We start from the raw sequence: 18,008 nt of genomic DNA, 5'->3' as shown, positions 1-18,008 counted from the left end.
ACTCTTGGGAACTGTAGTTCTCCCCCCACAAGCTACAACTCCCAGCAACTTTAACAAACTCCAATACCCAGAATTCTTTGGGGGTGGGGGTCCTGCATTGCAAATGTGATGTAACTTGTCAGTGTGGCTTCATTACAGGGGGTTGGACTAGATGACCCTTGAAAGCCCGCACACAGGGTGGTTGGGCGACAGGAAGCATCAGGGCCGGATTTAGGTTTGATGAGACCCTAAGCTACTGAAGGTAATGGGGCCCTTTGTATGTCCAGCTGTCCTTTGTCAGCAACAAATTGCCACTGTTTTTTTGTGTTGAATACATGCTATATGTTAATTTATGGACCTAATTGGTATCTAAAGCAATTTGCACATGTTGCCATGCAACCAGTCCATGCAGAAATGTTGTTGTTTAGTCATTTAGTCGTGTCCGACTCTTTGTGACTCCATGGACCAGAGCACACCAGGCACTTCTGTCTTCCACTGCCTCCCGCAGTTTGGTCAAACTCATGCTGGTAGCTTCGAGAACACTCTCCAACCATCTCATCCTCTGTCGTCCCCTTCTCCTTGTGCCCTCCATCTTTCCCAACATCAGGGTCTTTTCCAGGGAGTCTTCTCTTCTCATGAGGTGGCCAAAGTATTGGAGCCTCAGCTTCACGATCTGTCCTTCCAGTGAACACTCAGGGCTGATTTCCTTAAGAATGGATAGGTTTGATCTTCTTGCAATCCATGGGACTCTCAAGAGTCTCCTCCAGCACCATAAAGTAGGCACCCTATATATAGAAATGAACAAACCAGTGATATTTTAGGGAGCAGGCTAGCAGGCGGGAACCATTAGCTACATCATAGGAGCCTACGCAACACAAAACACCATTGCTGTGTGTTAAGTTGTGGGTGAACATATCAGACGACACAGCGATTTTTTAGACAGCTTGTTTATTCACAGGCCAGAACAGAACTGAAGGGTTCAGCCAACCTGCTTATATAGAGCTCCACTACAACGCAACAGTAACAACTTTCTGTAACTATCCAATCACTGAATGTCACTTTCAATTCCTTATTTGCACATGTGGACCTGAGTGAAAACTATCTACAGTTTTCAGGGTGAGAACTTCAGTACATAACACCGTGTGTAGGTTTTATTTGTTTTTTAACTTATATTTTGGAAATGTACATGAAGTGTTTTTTTCCTTTAAATTTTTTGGGAGGCCCCAAGAGAGTGAGACCCTAAGCTATAGCTTGTTTAGCTTATACGTAAATCCGGCACTGGCTAGCATGGAACTGTGCTTCAGGAATCCAAGCAACTGAGAAGACCCAGCGTTATTCACAGGTGGACTCCAACTCCCATCAGGGCTTGCAAGCAATGGCCCAATGGCTCATGGGAGTTGTAGTCCAGCAACGCAGGAACCTCGATCTGGCGGCCGCAGGTTTCTCCGCCCTTGAGAGGGCGCTTTACAAGTACTCCGCAGGAAACCCAGGCCAGGAAGCACGTGACCCCCGGCTCCCGAGAGAACCATCAACGGTCTGAGGAGAGCTTTTCCTAGGGGCAGCTTGAGAAGGGTCCATGTTCCCTTGTTAGGGGAGCAGAAGCGAGGAGGAAGGGTGCCTTGGCAAAAAAAAAAGGGCAATATATAAACGTCATTAAAAAAAAGCAAAACAACTGCTTCTACGTTCATAAATATCGGTTTACTTCTCCTTGTAAACCGCCGTTTAGACGTTTCGGGTCTTCTCAGACACCCCCCTCCTCCGCTGCTTTTTTGGTACAACCCAACTGCCATTTCCCCCCATTCTCTCTTCTCTCCTTCCCGGCCAGCGGGTTCCCTCTCTTTCCCTTCCAGCCCCGCCCACTTCCTCGACGCGCCAGGCGCAGCCTCGCTTCGGCCTCCGGATGACGTCAGTGTCAGATCGCCTATACGGATCCCGACGGGTTCGGGCAAGGGCTCGCGCGTCGGGTAGGAAGGACGGCCCCGATTGGGCGCGGGCTTGAGCAAGCGGCCTGCCGATTGGCCGCCCGCCGCGACCCAATCGGCAGGCGGTTTGTTCTGGGAGGAGGGTGAGAGAGAAGGCTGGGCTGTGGGGGACAGAAGGGAGGAAAAGGTGAGGGGAGGAGGGGGACTCGGGGAGAGCGCCCCTAGTGCAGGGGGGAGCCCAAGGCGGGACGGGGGGTGGGGTGGGGGTGGGGAAGGTAAGGAAGCCCAGAGCGGAGCCACCGCCCCCCCCACTTTGCAGGGTTGTGGGGGAGGGAGGGGAAGTGGCCCCTCCCGCAAGGGTGGGGGAGGGGAGCCCAGCACGCCCCATGCAAAGAGGGCGAGTGCCTGGTGGATTTGACCCCACCCCCCGTGAAAATGGGGGTGGTGGGGGGGAAGGGGAGCCCCCATGCACAGACCTCTGTGAAGGGGGCTGGGGCGGAGGAGAAGCGGGGCAGGCGCCCATGTGCAGAGGAGGATGGGCGAAGGGGAGTCCCAGATGCACAGGGAGACCTGGAGAACTACCTGAGGAAGTAGGTTGTGGCCCGTGAAATCGTGCTGCGGTTAATGCGCTAGTCTTGCCAAGGTATCATAAGGCTCTTTGTTGCTGATGGGGGGCGGGGTGGGCGGAGAGAGAGAGGAGGGGGTTCCTCTTTTCCGAAGTGAGGTGGAGAGAAAGAGGAGTGAGAGCTGCTGTCAAGGGCAGGATTGGAAGAAAGTGTGAACTGGAGGCTCTGATCCTCTCCTGTGTAAGCAAACAAAAACTGAAGGGAAGGGTGCAGTCCCCTGATGAGGGGTTGGATGTCAAATCACTGAGGGGTCTGTTCAGCCTTGCAGTGGGGATGAGGGGCTGATCTGCACCTTTGCTTGCTGTCTACTTATTTACAGTCTTCTTTTGAACTCAAGTTTTCAGAGGACCGGCTTTCTCAGTCTTGGTGTGTGCTGGAGCAGGCAAGATTGGATGTCTTTCTAGAGCCACAGGCCCTTCTGGGGCTGGTCCGTGGCTTTAGACCTCGAAGGTATGTGGGAGATGCACCCTGAAGCCAGGTGAAATACAGCTCAAGCCTCAGAAACAGCTGGTGGGGTAAAAATCAGATTTTCGTTTTTTCAAAGATGAATTTAAATTGGTGTTTTTTAAGAGTCTCCCCCCCCCTTTGAAATAAGATTGTTTAATATGGCAACTTACAGTAATTAAGTGCAGATAAAATGTATATATTATAATCTTATACAACTGGACTAGTGGTCTCCTATCAAACACATTGAGATAAAACCTCATTTTCTATGTAAAAGACATGTTTATGTTAATCTGTTCTCAGGTCAAGACTTATAAAGGTGGTAATAGGTCACTGAGAAAAATGATGAATATTTATTACACTGCCAGTATGCTACACAGACATTTACATTCCATCTCATGGAAAAACATGATTGTGACTAGTAATAGCCTTGCTTCTGGAATGTGTTGGACATTCCTGACTGGGATCTAAAGAACAGCTTAAAAATCTGCAGATTATATGGACCGTCCTAGTAGTATTGTTGACTTATTTTCTCTGAAGTGACTCCCATACTAGATCACAACTACTTTTGAAATATCCACAGTATTCAAAGCTATGCTTTCCCCTCGCCCGTGCATCATTTTGCACTTAAATCAAATATTGTTTGTCTTTGTTGCCTGTTCATCCATTAAGGAGAGATCCTTTTGGATCCCCATCCTTAGTAATGTTGTGTCCTCCTCAAATAGCGTTTGCATACAGATCCATTGACTGGTTATTTTCTCTGAAACATGCAGTGCACCAGAAATTCAGCTGCAATGTGGCAGTTGGAACTGCTGAGAACTAGGGAAGGCTGCTGTACACTGGAGGACATTTGCATGTCAGTGCCTCTTACATCTGCTGCCAAGATCTGCAAGAAACATCAGCAGCTGCGAGAACCTGGCAGAGGAAGCCCTGCCCTATGACAGACTAATAATATTCCAATTAAATGTTTCCTTTCTCTTTAAAGGCATAATAAGTGAGCTTGAGATTTTTGGGTAGTTAATGGGCTATAATCCTAACCAATATTGTCAGCTGACCTAGTCAGATGAGCCACCATGGGGATACAGAGTGCTAGACTAGATGGGCCTTTGGTTGGACCTAGCAAAGCTCTTCCTAAATGATTGAAAATTGACCTACTTTCGACTTAGCACAATTGAGTTGTGTGTGTGTGTGTTTAAATAATTACCTTTACTTTTATTTCTTGATTTTAATTGTAACTATTGGCTGACCCTGGTGTTTCAGGATAAATTCTTTTAAAAGTCTGTTTACTAAACATTCACAGTTAGAAAAACATTACTTAACATAGGGGTGTTAGGGGAAGGGTAGTACCTCGGGTGGGGGGACAGCTTGTGGCTCCTAGAAGCTGTCAGCCTGTGACAGCAGCCACACCTCAGGAAATGGCTTCAATTGGCCAGCTAAACCAGGTGAGGGTGGCAGGTGGATCTCAAACCCTCTGTGAGTTAGCGACTTCCCCTGCATGCAAAGACAGGCTCCCACAGATTGAGCAGACAAGACCAATAGTGAGTCCTACAGTCAAGGTGGTTTCTGCAGGTGCTGTAGAGGGGAGTGAGAGGCAGATGGGGCTCATCAACCTGGAAAGGTAGCCCATCTAGGAGAATGAAAACTCTGATCCTAAACTTCTGCTGCTTTGCGGGCTGTCTTTGGGAGAAGAGGAAGCTAAGGAGTAAACCCTACACAAATCTGGACTGGAGTCCCCAAGGCAGTTGGATGGTACCTTGTAGGCTGCCTCCTAACAACTCCAGCAGCCAAGCTGGTGCCAAATGTATCACTCTGCTTTCCTTTGGACCGCATCACTGAGGCTGAGGGGGGTCTTGTCATCTGGGCAGCCCAGGAGCTCCATACATAGGCTTGCGCCTTGGGGTGATCACTTAGGTGTCGCTAACATAGCAGTTTGACTTTAGTTAATTTGGTCATTCCATGGTTCTTTGGGTTTTTTGTAATAAGTGTAAGTATCAAGTCTGTTGGTGATCAAAAATATTTCTTGCTTAAATAAGCCTACTATTTTACAAATAGTTAATCATTATTTGACAACATTTGTCCAAAATTGAGTTGATCCTTTCTGACCAGTCAGATGCCCAATTCTGTCCTCAAACTTAAGCTGTCTCATTGTTTACCCCAGCTCCAGGTGTCTAATGAAACAGGAGCTCATGGGATACCCCAATACTTGTTTCCATCTGTTTTGAAAACAATCCTCCTATTGCTTACTTCTTTTTTTAACCGGTTTCCAATCCACCTATCCTCCCATGCAGAAGCCATAGTGATTGTTTGGATCCTGCTCTTAGATGTGATTAAAATCATTTATTCATATTCAGCCTTTTCCATGGCAATTTAAAACCATGAAATCACAGAACTCTGTGATTTACAGTGCAATCCAAATCCCGGAACTGCTGATATGAGTTTGGATTTGGCAGATCTTGGACTTTTCTGGTTCAGCTAGGGCTGTACCAGCTTAAGTCCCTCATTCTGACTGAGCCAAAGATCTAACAGTAGAAGTATTTCATCCCCAGCTCAGCTGGCAGACCAGTATAGTCCCCCAAAAGAGGTTTTGAGGAAGTGGATGGAGTGAAAGAAGGAGAGACTTACACCTGTTTCAAACCCCATTCAGCTTGGTTGTGTGTCCTAGGTCCCAATCCTCAAAACTTAGGTGCCCACCCAGCTTCTGGCTTGGCCAGCACTTAGTCTCCTCCCTCCCTCCCCTTGCCAGAGGCTCCTGAATGGAGTTTGGAAATGGGGTAACATGTGCCAGCATAAATTTCACCAGTTCTCTATAGTTGGGATTGCTCTGCCACATCAGTCCACGCGCTGCTGTTGGACTCTAGAATTGGGCAAAAAGAAACAATGATACTGTGTGCTAACAAAACAGCACTGAAATCAGGACACAGGACAAGGAGGAGTGCCTTTACTTCTGCTTCGTACTGAAAGAAATGAGAATATTTGTTGCAAAACCACACTAACGAAGATGTAAATATGTGTTTATGCTACATGTTTAAGCCACTTTGAAATCTGTCCATAGTATCTGGCAATTGTACAGCAGAAGGGCTATAGCTCAGTGGTAGAGCACGTGCATGGCACACAGAAGGTCATCGGCTCAAAACCTGGCATCTCCATTTAAAAGGTTCAGGTAGCAGATGATGACAGTGATCCCTGCCTGAGGTCCTGGAAAACCACTGCCAGAGAGTAGGCAACACTGGACTAAACTGCGTAAATCCCTGTGTGATTTACTGCCACAACTTCAGTATAGGTGTTTTTGTGAAATAACTTAATTGTTACAAGGGAAGAGGGTCTTTAATGTTTTGTTTTTCCATTCCCTGTTGTAGTAATGCATGAAAACCTAAGCAGCCTTGTAGGGTAACGCAAGTCTGCTTAACTCTCAGCCCCACCAATTAAGGTTTTTGCCCTCAGCTGAATAAATACCATATTTTTCGCTCTATAAGACACACCAGACCATAAGGCGCACCTAGATTTTGGAGGTGGAAAACAAGAAAAAAAAATATTCTGAATCCCAGAAGCCAGAACAGCAAGAGGGATCTGGCTTCTGGGATAGCCTCTGGCTGTTCTGGCTTCTGGGATAGCCCCGCCAAGCCTCTTCAGGGCAGCAGGATGAAGGCTCCCCCTGCCCAGAAGAGGCTGTGCGTGGCTAAGGTAGAAGCCAGGAGAGGCGCTGTACAGAGAGCGAGAGCTGCGCAGCGCCCCTTCAGCGAAGTGGGAGGAGGAACAGAAGGGGATCCGTTCCTTCTCCCGCTTCGCTGAAGGGGCACTGCGCAGCTCTCCCTCTTTGCGCAGCGCCATTCGCTCCAGAAGACGCACTCAACATTTCCCCTTACTTTTTAGGAGGAAAAAAGTGCGTCTTATGGAGCGAAAAATACGGTAGTCTAAAAAAGCAGTAGTTGACTGACATACTGATTGATGCTGCAATCTTATACACTCTTATCTAGGAGTAAGTGTCGTTGAACTCAATGTGGCATCCTTCTAGGTAGGCCTGTATTGGGCTGTGGCGCTTATACATTTAGTTCTTGCAATTCCTGCTCCTTGCTGTGGGAACCTGTGAAAGACCCATATCTTACCTGTTTCATCAAAGGATGTATTTTACACCAGGGTTGTAATTTGATTAATTGGTTGAATTAATAAATAGCATTTTTCTTTGCATTTAGATGTCTGCATACTTTATCTGATTTTAATTTTGTATTTTTATATTGTAACCTGTCCTGGAACCTTATGGTGAAGGGTGGATAAGGAATATTTTAATTAATTAATTAATTAATTAATTAATGTATCACAGTAAACAGCACCTCAGAATCGGCATTCTGTTTTATTTTTTAAAAAATTTGCAGGCACTGATCAAAGTATTTTTCAGTCAGCGATCCAGATTAATCACCCAAAAGTTGCAACCCTAGTTGGGCTCCCTAATTTTTCCTTTCTCTTTCTTATACACCCCAGCAGGCTTTCACGATGGCAGAGTCAACCGAGGAGACGCTGCTATATGTGGAGCATCGCTTTGTCTGCTCGGAGTGCAGCCAGCAGTTCAACTCCTTGGAGGAAGCCCTGGTACATCAGCAGAGCCACCTGTGCTCCCAGGAGCAGCAGTATCAAGTGGTGGGGCTGGCAGAAGCCGGGCTGGTGGCAGGTGGTGAGGCCGGCCTCTACCAGACTGTGACTGTGCAGGAAAGCCAGTACCAATGTCTGGAGTGCGGGCAAATCCTCTTGTCTCCGAGTCAGTTGCTGGAACACCAGGAGATGCACCTCAAGATGGTGATCCAGGAGCCGGAACCCTTGGTGAAACTGCTGAGCTCCAGCCAGATCCATTATGAGTGCACAGAATGCAAGGCCCTCTTCACCAGCCAGGATGTGTGGCTTGCTCACCGGCAGACCCACCGGAAGCCACCCGAGCCACCGGCTCCCCCTCCTCAGAGCCGGGCACTGGTCAACCTGGAGCACTCGTACCGCAAGCCGCAGGACGGGGTAGACACTGTGCAACTGCTGCTGTATGAATGTGGCGAGTGTTTCCAGCTGTTTCAGTCGACGGCAGACTTGCTGGAGCACCAGACCACACACCAAGTGATCCAAGCCTCCCCAGGGACACGAGCGAGGGAGCTGCCTGCATCGTGTCCCACGGAACTGAAGGCACTGCCTCCACCGCCGCCCCCACCTCCCAGTTTAGTGGCTGTGCACAACGGGGCTGTGCCGCCGCCAGCCCCCACCAGTGTCACGGCCACGGATCACAGCTATGAGCTAAAAAACAACCCCGGGGAGCAGCTTCCCCGGAAAGCGAAGCAGGCCGCCAAGGAGCACATGTGTGCTGAGTGTGACCAGCCCTTTCCTTCGGCCCACAAGCTCCAGCTTCACACGAGGAGCCACCGGCAGGGCGCCTTCAAGTGCCCGCTCTGCAGCAAGGTGCTGCCGTCCCCAGCCGCCCTTGAGAAGCACCGGGAGGAGCACAGCGGCGAGTCGCGCTTTCTGTGCATGGACTGCGGCCTGGGCTTCGGCACGGAGGCGGTGCTCTTGTCCCACCGGCGCACGCACTCCTCCAACCCCCTCTACCGCTGCGCTTGCGGGAAGACCTTCATCAACATGACCAAGTTCCTTTACCACCGACGTTCCCACAGTGCCAATTCAGCGCAGACCCACGAGTTGCCTGCATCTCCTCCTGAGGAACAGCCTCCTGAGGAGGAGCCACCTGAAGCCTTGGAGCAGCCGGAGCAGCCGCCACCACCACCTCCACAACCACCACCTCCTCAGCAGCAGCAGCAACAACAACAACAGCAACCACAGCAACAGCAAGAACAAGAGGTGTTTCCACTGGCCATCATCTGCTCGGTGGACAAGACCTCTGCCCCAGCCGAAAGCAACGTACAGGAGCAAAAGCCCTCGGAGTTCCAGTGCCTGCTGTGCAACAAGACCTTTCCCAAGTTGACGCTGCTGCTGCGCCACCAGCGCTTTGTCCACAACATGGAGCGCCGCCACAAGTGTCTGACTTGCGGCAAGATGTTCAAGAAGAAGTCGCACATGCGCAACCACCTCCTGACGCACACCGGCGAGAGGCCGTACCACTGCAAGGAGTGCGGCAAGAGCTTCAACTCGCAGGCCAACCTGCAGCGCCACCGCCTGACGCACACAGGCGAGCGCCCTTACCGCTGCGAGATCTGCCAGAAGTGCTTCACACAGTCGTCCACCCTGCAGCAGCACCTCCTGGTGCACAAGCGCCACTACCCCTACAAGTGCCAGGAGTGCAACAGCGTCTTCCACCGCCCCTACCGCCTGCTCATGCACCGCTACCACCACACGGGCGAGTACCCCTACAAGTGCCAGACCTGTGGCCGCTCCTTCCTGCTCCGCCGCCTGCTGGAGGTCCACCAGCTGAGTCACACGGGGCAGCAGCCCCACCGCTGCACGTCCGGCTGCGGCGCCGCCTTCGTCACGGCCGAGCAGCTGAAGGAGCACAAGTGCGGCAAGATGAGCCGCCACTTTGAGTGCTCCGTCTGCGGCAAGAAGGTTGGCTCGACGGCGCAGTTGAGAGCCCACGAGCGGCTGCACGGGGACATCCAAGTTCCCGAAGGGGCGGAGGAAGAGCCCCCCGCTTTGGAGCCGCCCCCGCCCCGGCCACGCCGCCCCACCGGCCCCAAGGTTTTCGAGTGCAGTGACTGCAAGAAACTGTTCAGCACCGAGACGTCGCTGCAGGTCCACCGCCGCATCCACACAGGCGAGCGCCCCTACCCGTGCCCGGATTGCGGCAAGGCCTTCCGGCAGTCCACGCACCTGAAAGATCACCGGCGGCTGCATACCGGCGAGAAGCCCTTCAAATGCGACGAGTGCGGGAAGGCCTTCACCATCGCCGTGCGGCTGGCCGAGCACAAGCGCATCCACACAGGGGAACGCCCGTACCACTGCGACGCTTGCAACAAGGCTTACCGCTCCTTCTCCAACCTCTGGAAGCACCGCAAGATGCATCAGCAGCAGCGGCTGCAGAACGAGCAAGAGGCCATGGCAGAGGCTGTCGCCGCTGCTGCGGCCGCTGCCGCTGCTGCAGCCGCAACGCCATCGGCCTCGTCCACGCCTAGCGACCAGGTCTATGGCAACACTGTTACCATTATGGAGACCATCCCCGTGGTGGAGACCATTGAAATCTACCCTACAGATGCCGGGGTTCACTTCGAGAACATCCAGGTGGAGAATGTCCAGATAGGGGGAGTTTGAGTTGGGCTGGGGGGAGCAAGGAGATGCAGCTGGCCACGCTCTGTGGACCGGGAGCTGCTGCTCTCTGGCTCCCCCTTGCTGGGGCTCTAGTGTAGCTGCAACAACTTCTGCTCCCTAGCTTTTTTATCCATGCTCCCTCTGCTGTCCAGGTTTTGGCCATTTCTGCAACATGGCTGCGTCATCTTGACTTCTCCGGTTCTGAAGGTGAACTGGGCTCCCATTTCCTCCCCGTCTGCACAAACACCAGGACGGCATTGGGGTTGGCTTGTGCACTTGATGCCACCGTGGGCTCTGACCCTCCCATTTCCTTTGGGGTTGGGTTCTTTCCCACTCAGTTGTGTGGAACGTGGCTTTTATTTTTTTTTAATGACACAAGCAATCCCTCCAGACTTGAGAATGCCCAACCACAGCCCCCCCCCCCGCCCCCGGCTGAGCCCCTTGAATGCTAAATGGTTTTGTTTGTTTCATAGAGTGCTCCAGGGAATAGCTTCCCTGCTGGGGTTCAGTCTGACTTGTAAATACCTCTTGACTGGGTTTCCCTCTTCGCTGTGGGAGCTTCTCTCACTGTTTGCTGTTGCTCCCCTATCACCCACACATATTCCCCTTGTGACCCCTGACAGCTGCTTTTATTTGGTTTCTTGCTAACTGGATTCTTCCCCATGGCTGCAGGAGCATTTTGTTATTTCGTATGAAAATTAAACAGGAATCAAAGCGCTCATGGTTTTTTGAAGTGTGTTCTTTTGTATTACAGTGGTTTTGAATAGAGCTGGGTGCAGCGTAAGGCTGTCAGTGGGTTAATTTCTAATCACCTGCAATGTTCATTATTTGTTATATTAATACTTAATGCCTTCTTAAAACAGGCATTCTTCCCTCTTTCTCTCTCTCACAGGAGGAAATTTATTTCATTCCATTTATGAATCGCTTCCCATAAAACATCTTGAAGCAATTTAACAAGGTGGCTGTTTCGAATATTGTGCCTGTTGCAACGTGTTACTTCGTTATCTGAAAAGGGAAATAACCCTTTCTTCAAAGTGTTCTTTATTTATATGGAAATCTATGCAGATTTAATTGTTTGACTGAAACTTAACACAATTAATCCCCTGATAACGGTTTTTAAAGCAGACAAGCCCTAAAGTTTTCATGTAATCCTCACTGTAAGGTGCTTTGACAAAAATTTAATAAGCAGAAACTGCTGGTCGTTGTTGAAAGAAAGGAGTCTCTGTACCGTTTTCTGCTTTCATTTGCTGTTGTAGTAACACGAGATCACTGAAATACACTAAATAAACAACCTGTGCAATTAAATCTTGGTGCCACCACATACAGTTGTCCCCCACTAATTAACTAAAGCAGGAATAGCTAACCTGTTGCCTTCCTGATAATGCTGGATGCCATTTCCTAGAGGCCATGCTGGCTGGACCTTCTGGGAGTTGTAGTCCGGCAACTTGCGGAGAGCCAAAGGTTCCGCACCTTCGATCTAAAGCATTATCTGTCATTTAAAAGTTGCAGCAGTAGCAGAGTAAAAAGTTATGACAAGTCTAGAGGATAGTGTGAAGTGTTTCTTCTTCCCAGGCAGGACTTCCCCGTTAAGGATAATTCTAGCCTGGTGAGGAATTTCCCCTCTGGAATGTGTCCCTTTGTTAGTGGGAGTCTGTAGACCATGGGACTCTTAATTTCAGGGTCGTGGCTTCCAGTCCCATACTGGGCAAAAGACTCCTGCATTGCAGGGGGCTGAACTAGATGACCCATGTGGTCCTTTCCAACTCTACAATTCTATGATTCTATTGGTGGATGGATATGAGAGTGAGAGATCCCCTATCAGACCTTTTTTGGTCAGAGGCTGTAATTTTGCATCATGTCCACTAGGTGGGACAGTTTTTAAGAATTGCCTTGCTGAATTTGACCAAAGGTATGGTTTGGCCCAGCAATCTGTCTCCCAGAGCAGACAGCCAGATGCCACAGATGCAAGCAGGGCGCAACAGAGGTGACAATCAGGGGAATTATAGCATCTCTGAATGTGAAGGCTTCAGTTTAGCCTTCAATACGTACCAGCAGCCCCTTGATACTTGGAAGGCTTGATTGCTTGGAAAGGAAGCTGCTGAAACACAAAAATATATATGAGTCACAAAGTCAGGGTGTGGTGCGGTGGAGGTAGAGAGACCTAGTTGGATTTGGACAGAGGTTGTCACTTACCCAAGTGGAAGCAAGAAGAACATTTTGATTAGAAGGTAAATGATTTGGGTCCCAATAAATGCCAACTGAGAAGAGCTACCTAAAATTCCATCCCTGGACAAACAGAAGCACCAGGTCCCTTTAAATGTAAGCTATGGACATTTTCAGGATCCAGTTGGGGGACAGCTTGCTGCAGGTTGTATTCTGCACTGCAGGTAAAGCCAAGCTAAGGGTTTCTTCCTTCCTCCTTGCTGTGCTTCCCTCTGCTGTCTTTACCCTTGCAGCCCAAGTAGAGCATCTGCTTGGATCCTCATCTTCTTCAGGTAGGGCGGGGAGAGGCCCATGCCTCAAAGCCTGCAGAAACCAACGCCTCTCAGCACAGTGCCAAGCTTGATGGATCGATGGTTTGACTTGGCAAAAGGCAGCTTCTCGCCTTCCTAACAATTGATGCAAGCGATTCCTAGCTGCTGCTCCTTTTTTAGGCTGCCCGGGGGACCTTGGAGCAGGTGGCTTTTCTCCCCCTTATACCCACATAATCACACATGGAGTCTGTGCAGATGGAAGGAAAAGAGTTCCCGACTCTGGCGGGGTGTTTTATGCCATGGGGCTTCCCTCAGCATCTTCTCTCTTAGTTTGCGCCTTATCTCCTGTTCCTCGCTGGCCAAGGAGCTGGCCTTGGTGCTGAGGACACCAGCTGTGAGGGCTCAGTCACTGAAATGCACATCAGATGAGAGAACATTTGCCTTTGTGCTCTCATGGACACGCTTTCCATTCTCCCAGGGCCGCAGAGCAGCTTCTCCTGTGCGTTTTGATGAGGCGCTTTCAGTGGTGTCACGACAGCTTGAGGAAGGATCCCGTTCTGGTCATTTCTCTCTTTCCGCCTGGCTGCAACGCGGCTGCTATTCCCTAGGCATGGCTGTGTCCTTAATACCTCTCCGTTTCTACCTCTGGCACGTTAAGGCACCTTCTGGTTGAGCGGCACGTACGTTGAAGATGTGCTAATGCAATATTAAGCACGGAGGGAGGAGGCGTTATTCTGTGATTCAAGATAATGGGAGTTGTTGGTCTGCTGTTGTTTTAATGGCTAGGTGTGTCTGCATTTTCCCAAAGTAAAAGCTTCCAATTTATACATGGCGCTCCTGTGGAAATAACTTCTCCACTAGCTTTTGTGAAGCTCCCCAAGTTATTCAGCAGGAACATCTTTTCAGGAGTGAAGACTCATGGCAGGGGTACTGAAAGAAATGGTCTGTTGAACTTCGGAGTAATTTTATTTTCTTGTATTTTTTCTTTCATGCATGCCTTTTTTATTGGGGGGGGGGATGTTTCAGGAACAGGAGCAGGAAGGGGGCGGGTTAAAGCAAGGTGACTTTCCATTAGGAACATTTTCCTATGCAGATACAGGTAATTTGCATCAGAAAGTGTTCAGCTTGCATTAGAACATTTTCCAACGCCCTAGAGAGTGATCTAATTTAGCACGCTTATTTACGTGTATTTAGTAAACAAAGCTAAAATCTTTGAAATTTCCTGATACTTTATTGGCAGTTGACACCCATTTATCGTTACTAATGAGCTTAGGAGATGGAGATTTTTCTGTGAAAAACCACATCACTGTGAAATTTCTAGCAAATGTTTTTTGTGGTTTTCCCCCAAAACCTGTTAGCTGATTATACTGTTCTCCACAGTTATACATCGCAGTTACACACTCTACAAGCAAATCCTTGGAAGGAGGAAAACCTAGAGCAGTGCTTTTCACACAGAGATGTTACCCTCCTGAGTGGCCGTGGTGCATCTCCAGTGGGAGTAACTGAATGGCCTATTTGCACCTGAAGAATGTCAGGGCAGGAGGCTCACCATGAGTGAAAGCTAATGGGAAAAGCCAGAGTTGTCACAAGGTCACCATATCATGCAGGGAGTCAACAGGCAATGATTTGCTGTGGATAAATTCTCTGGATTAATTTTTTTCCCTTGAGGCACAAGTTGTGAAAACAGCTCTGGATAGTCCACGAAAATGGTAACTCTGGATTTAATAAAGTGTCCACGGGTGGCCCCTCTTCTCCCCTACCCAGTGGTTACAGGGGCAATATGGTGGTGGTCTTCAACTTTTTCATATATGACCTACCTTTAACTTCAACTGGCAACAAATGACTGGGCTCTGTTTCTGACCTTTATGCCCTTTCTCTCTGCATGGCTCAGCATATTTGGTTTAGCTCTTTTTTTCTTTGTCTCCAAAGATCTGCGGCAACACAAGAAGAGGCCTTTCCAATGGTGCCTCCTTGCTTATAGAATGCTGTCCCAGAAGACGCTCGCCTGGCACCATCATTGCATATCTTAGGTGCCAGACAAAAACATTTCTTTTAAATCAGGCCTTTGGCTTTTATCTGCATATGGCCTTTTTTCTTGGGTGGGAGGTTTTAATGTAGATCCATCACTTTTATCCTTTTTGTCGCTCTTTTCTGAAACTTTTCCAGTTCTTCAATATCCTTTTGGAGGTGAGGCGAACAGAACGGTACGCAATCTTATTCCAAATGTGGTTGCACCATAGATCAACACCTCCCTGAGATGGTCCTCTCCCTCCCTGACGTACATCGCTGGTTTTCCCTTTCAAAACTGATCTACCCTGCACCAAACAGGCCAGAAACTTAATTTTTTTAAAAAAATACATATTTGCGCATGTGGAGCAGGGACCGCCAACCCTCCCGTTTCTGCTCCAGGGCTGTCTGTGCCTGGAATTGGAGATGGCAGCTTCCAAGCCTGCTTTAGAACTCAACCCAGACAAGTTGCAACAGGAAGACCGGGCAGTGCTGAGGATGATGGGGAGGGAAGCTGGCAGCGAGGAAGGCAAGTGGCAAGCAAGAAGAAAGGAATGGGAATGAGTTGAAACTGTTATTCAGTCTTCCCTACGAAGTCCTTTCAGTGCATGGGAACCTAAGGAGCAGCTACAAGGAATGTGTATCCAAGATACAGTGGTACCTTGGTTCTCGGAATGGCTTGGCTCCTGAACGCCGCAAACCTGGGAGTGTTCCTGTTTATGGACGTTTTTCGGAAGCCAAACATCCGGCAAGGCTTCCAATTGAGTGCAGGAAGCTCCTGCAGCCAATTGGAAGCCGCGCTTTGGTTTTTGAACTGTTTCAGGAGTCGAATGGACTCCCGGAACGGATGAAGTTCGATAACCAAGGTACCACTGTACACAGGGGTAAGGGAGATGGATCTGCACTCAAACAGAGCTCATTAGAGCCAGGAGGGTTGCAGGATTCTTCCCCTAGCTCCAGGTAGAGAGAGAGGTAAAGGTAAAGGGACCCCTGACCATTAGGGTCCAGTCGTGACCGACGGGTTGTGGCGCTCATCTCGCTTTATTGGCCGAGGGAGCCGGCGTACAGCTTCCGGGTCATGTGGCCAGCATGACTAAGCCGCTTCTGGCGAACCAGAGCAGCACACAGAAACACCGCTTACCTTCCTGCCAGAGCGGTACCTATTTATCTACTTGCACTTTGATGTGCTTTCGAACTGCTAGGTTGGCAGGAGCAGGGACTGAGCAACGGGAGCTCACTGTTGGGATACTGCCAGGGAGATAAAGTCCATCAAGGCCCCCAAGCCGTCTGCCGGACGATCCATCGACCTCCCGTAGGCACGCAGTATCAGCAATTAGCGACATGAGTTTCTAGAAAATATCTTGCCACATTCCACAGCTCATGCACACTCTATCAGCAGATAATGCAGAGCCAAAGTCGCACTCAGGAGAGCATTATTTACAAGTTTATTCAGCGTTGATCAGAACACAGAAAAACGTGACTGCCTGCTTTAGTGTCTACGACACAGAGAGAAAACGAAAGCAACAGAAAACATAAACATCCTGTGAACAGGAAATACGCAGACTCTGACTCACAAAGCCTGCTCCCTTTTAAGGTGGAACGGAAATATCCTAACATCCACCGCATCGTGGGGATTCAAACCGCCAACCTTCTGATCGGCAAGTCCTAGGTTCTGTGGTTTAACCCACAGCATCCCTTTAGAGAGAGGTAGAGGAGATTAAAACAGGAGGCATGGGAACTGTAGTTTTCCCTTCACAGAGCTACAATTAACCAGCATGCTTAACAAACTACACTTCCCAGGATTTCACGTGCTTAAAATGTGCTCTCTGTGTGTGTTGTGCGTCTCCTGGAGCCCTCCCCAAGCAGATTTCAAAACACACAAGGGAGGAAAGGAAAGTAGGAAGGGAAAGCAAGCTAATAAGGAGCGGAACACTGAGGTATGGTGTGGATCTGCCAACCTTTTGCTGCTATGATGCACAATAAGCAACCAGCAACCCACTATGCCTAAATAAGACTGTCAATGGGTATGCGAAGTTCTTGGGTCCCCCTGCACCTTGCACCTAATCCCTTTCTACCCAAAGGTGCCTATACCAATTGTAGGGCCAGCTTGCATATTAAACAGCTGAAACCAAGATGTGGCCCTTGATTTGTCTGCTTAGCAAGGTGTCATGATTAATCTTGATCCTTGGAGCGATGCTCCGGTGTTATACAGGTGTTTGCTGCATTCACACCTTGCAGTTTCAGGTGTACGTGTTAAAACATCTGCAACTGATGTGTAGCTAGCTGTTGTTAGGTACAAAGTACCAGCATAAAGCTTAAATGCTACTGCACACTTCAGGTACTTCAAAATAATCTGCCCCAGCAGTTAGCATAGATGGCCAGCCTTCGATTAGAGCAGTGCTTTCCAAACGTTTCGGGTTGGTGACATGCTTTTTAGACATGCGTCATTTTGCAACACAGTAATTCAGTTTTACAGTACAGTGGTACCTTGATTTGCATACGTCTTTGTTTGCATATGTTTTTTATTACAAACACGTTAAACCTGGAAGTGCATGTCCTGGTTTGCAACCTTTTATGGACTACAAACTACTTCTTATTATTATTATTACTAACAAAAAAAAATTGGAGCCCCCATTGGCAAAAGCGCGCCTTGGGTTACAACCTGTTTTGGTTTACAAACGGATCTCTGCAACGGATTATGGTTGTAAATCAAGGTACTACTGTACTAGCAAACGGGAGGTTAACCCCTTTCCAGCCCTGAGAGGAGCATAGGGAGCGATTGAGTGACACACAAACTGCAGACAACACACTGATGTGTCGCGACACACAGTTAGGAAAGCTCTGAATTAGAGCGTCAGACGAAGACCAGGTTGGGGGGCGGGGAGAGTGACTTACCTAAAAATCTCCACGCAGGCATTGAGCAATTCCCAGTCATCTTTCCCTAACTATCTCATAGGGTAGTTGTTGTGAGGCCACTGGTCCCATCACCTCCTGGCAAATAGAAGGGGAAGAAATGGAGGTAGTGAGAAATTTTACTTTCTTGGGCTCCATGATCACTGCAGATGGTGGCAGCAGCCACGAAATTAAAAGGCGCCTGCTTCTTGGGTGAAAAGCAATGGCAAACCTAGACAGCATCTTAAAAAGTAGAGACATCACCTTGCCAACAAAGGTCCGTATAATAAAAGCTACGGTTTTTGAATTATGGTGCTGGAGGAGACTCTTGAGAGTCCCATGGACTGCAAGAAGAGCAAACCAATCCATTCTTAAGGAAATCAGCCCTGAGTGCTCACTGGAAGGACAGATCCTGAAGCTGAGGCTCCAATACTTTG

The 18,008-nt window shown here is 49.1% G+C and overlaps 1 protein-coding gene across 1 annotated transcript; it reads left to right on the top strand.

Moving 5' to 3' along the window:
• Positions 1-2,586: 2,586 nt before the first annotated feature.
• Positions 2,587-10,917, top strand: ZNF574 (zinc finger protein 574). The gene is made up of 2 exons (XM_081018237.1): positions 2,587-2,707; positions 7,448-10,917. Exon 2 carries the CDS (start codon positions 7,460-7,462, stop codon positions 10,199-10,201), a length of 2,742 nt encoding a protein of 913 aa, XP_080874363.1. The 5' UTR covers positions 2,587-2,707; positions 7,448-7,459; the 3' UTR covers positions 10,202-10,917.
• The last annotated feature ends 7,091 nt before the right edge of the window (positions 10,918-18,008 follow it).

The sequence above is a fragment of the Podarcis pityusensis genome, assembly GCF_964106645.2.
Source record: "Podarcis pityusensis genome assembly, chromosome: 8".
Taxonomy (NCBI): domain Eukaryota; kingdom Metazoa; phylum Chordata; class Lepidosauria; order Squamata; family Lacertidae; genus Podarcis; species Podarcis pityusensis.
The sequence above is the reverse complement of the archived record's forward strand: the minus strand, read 5'-3'. Positions and strand labels throughout refer to the sequence as shown.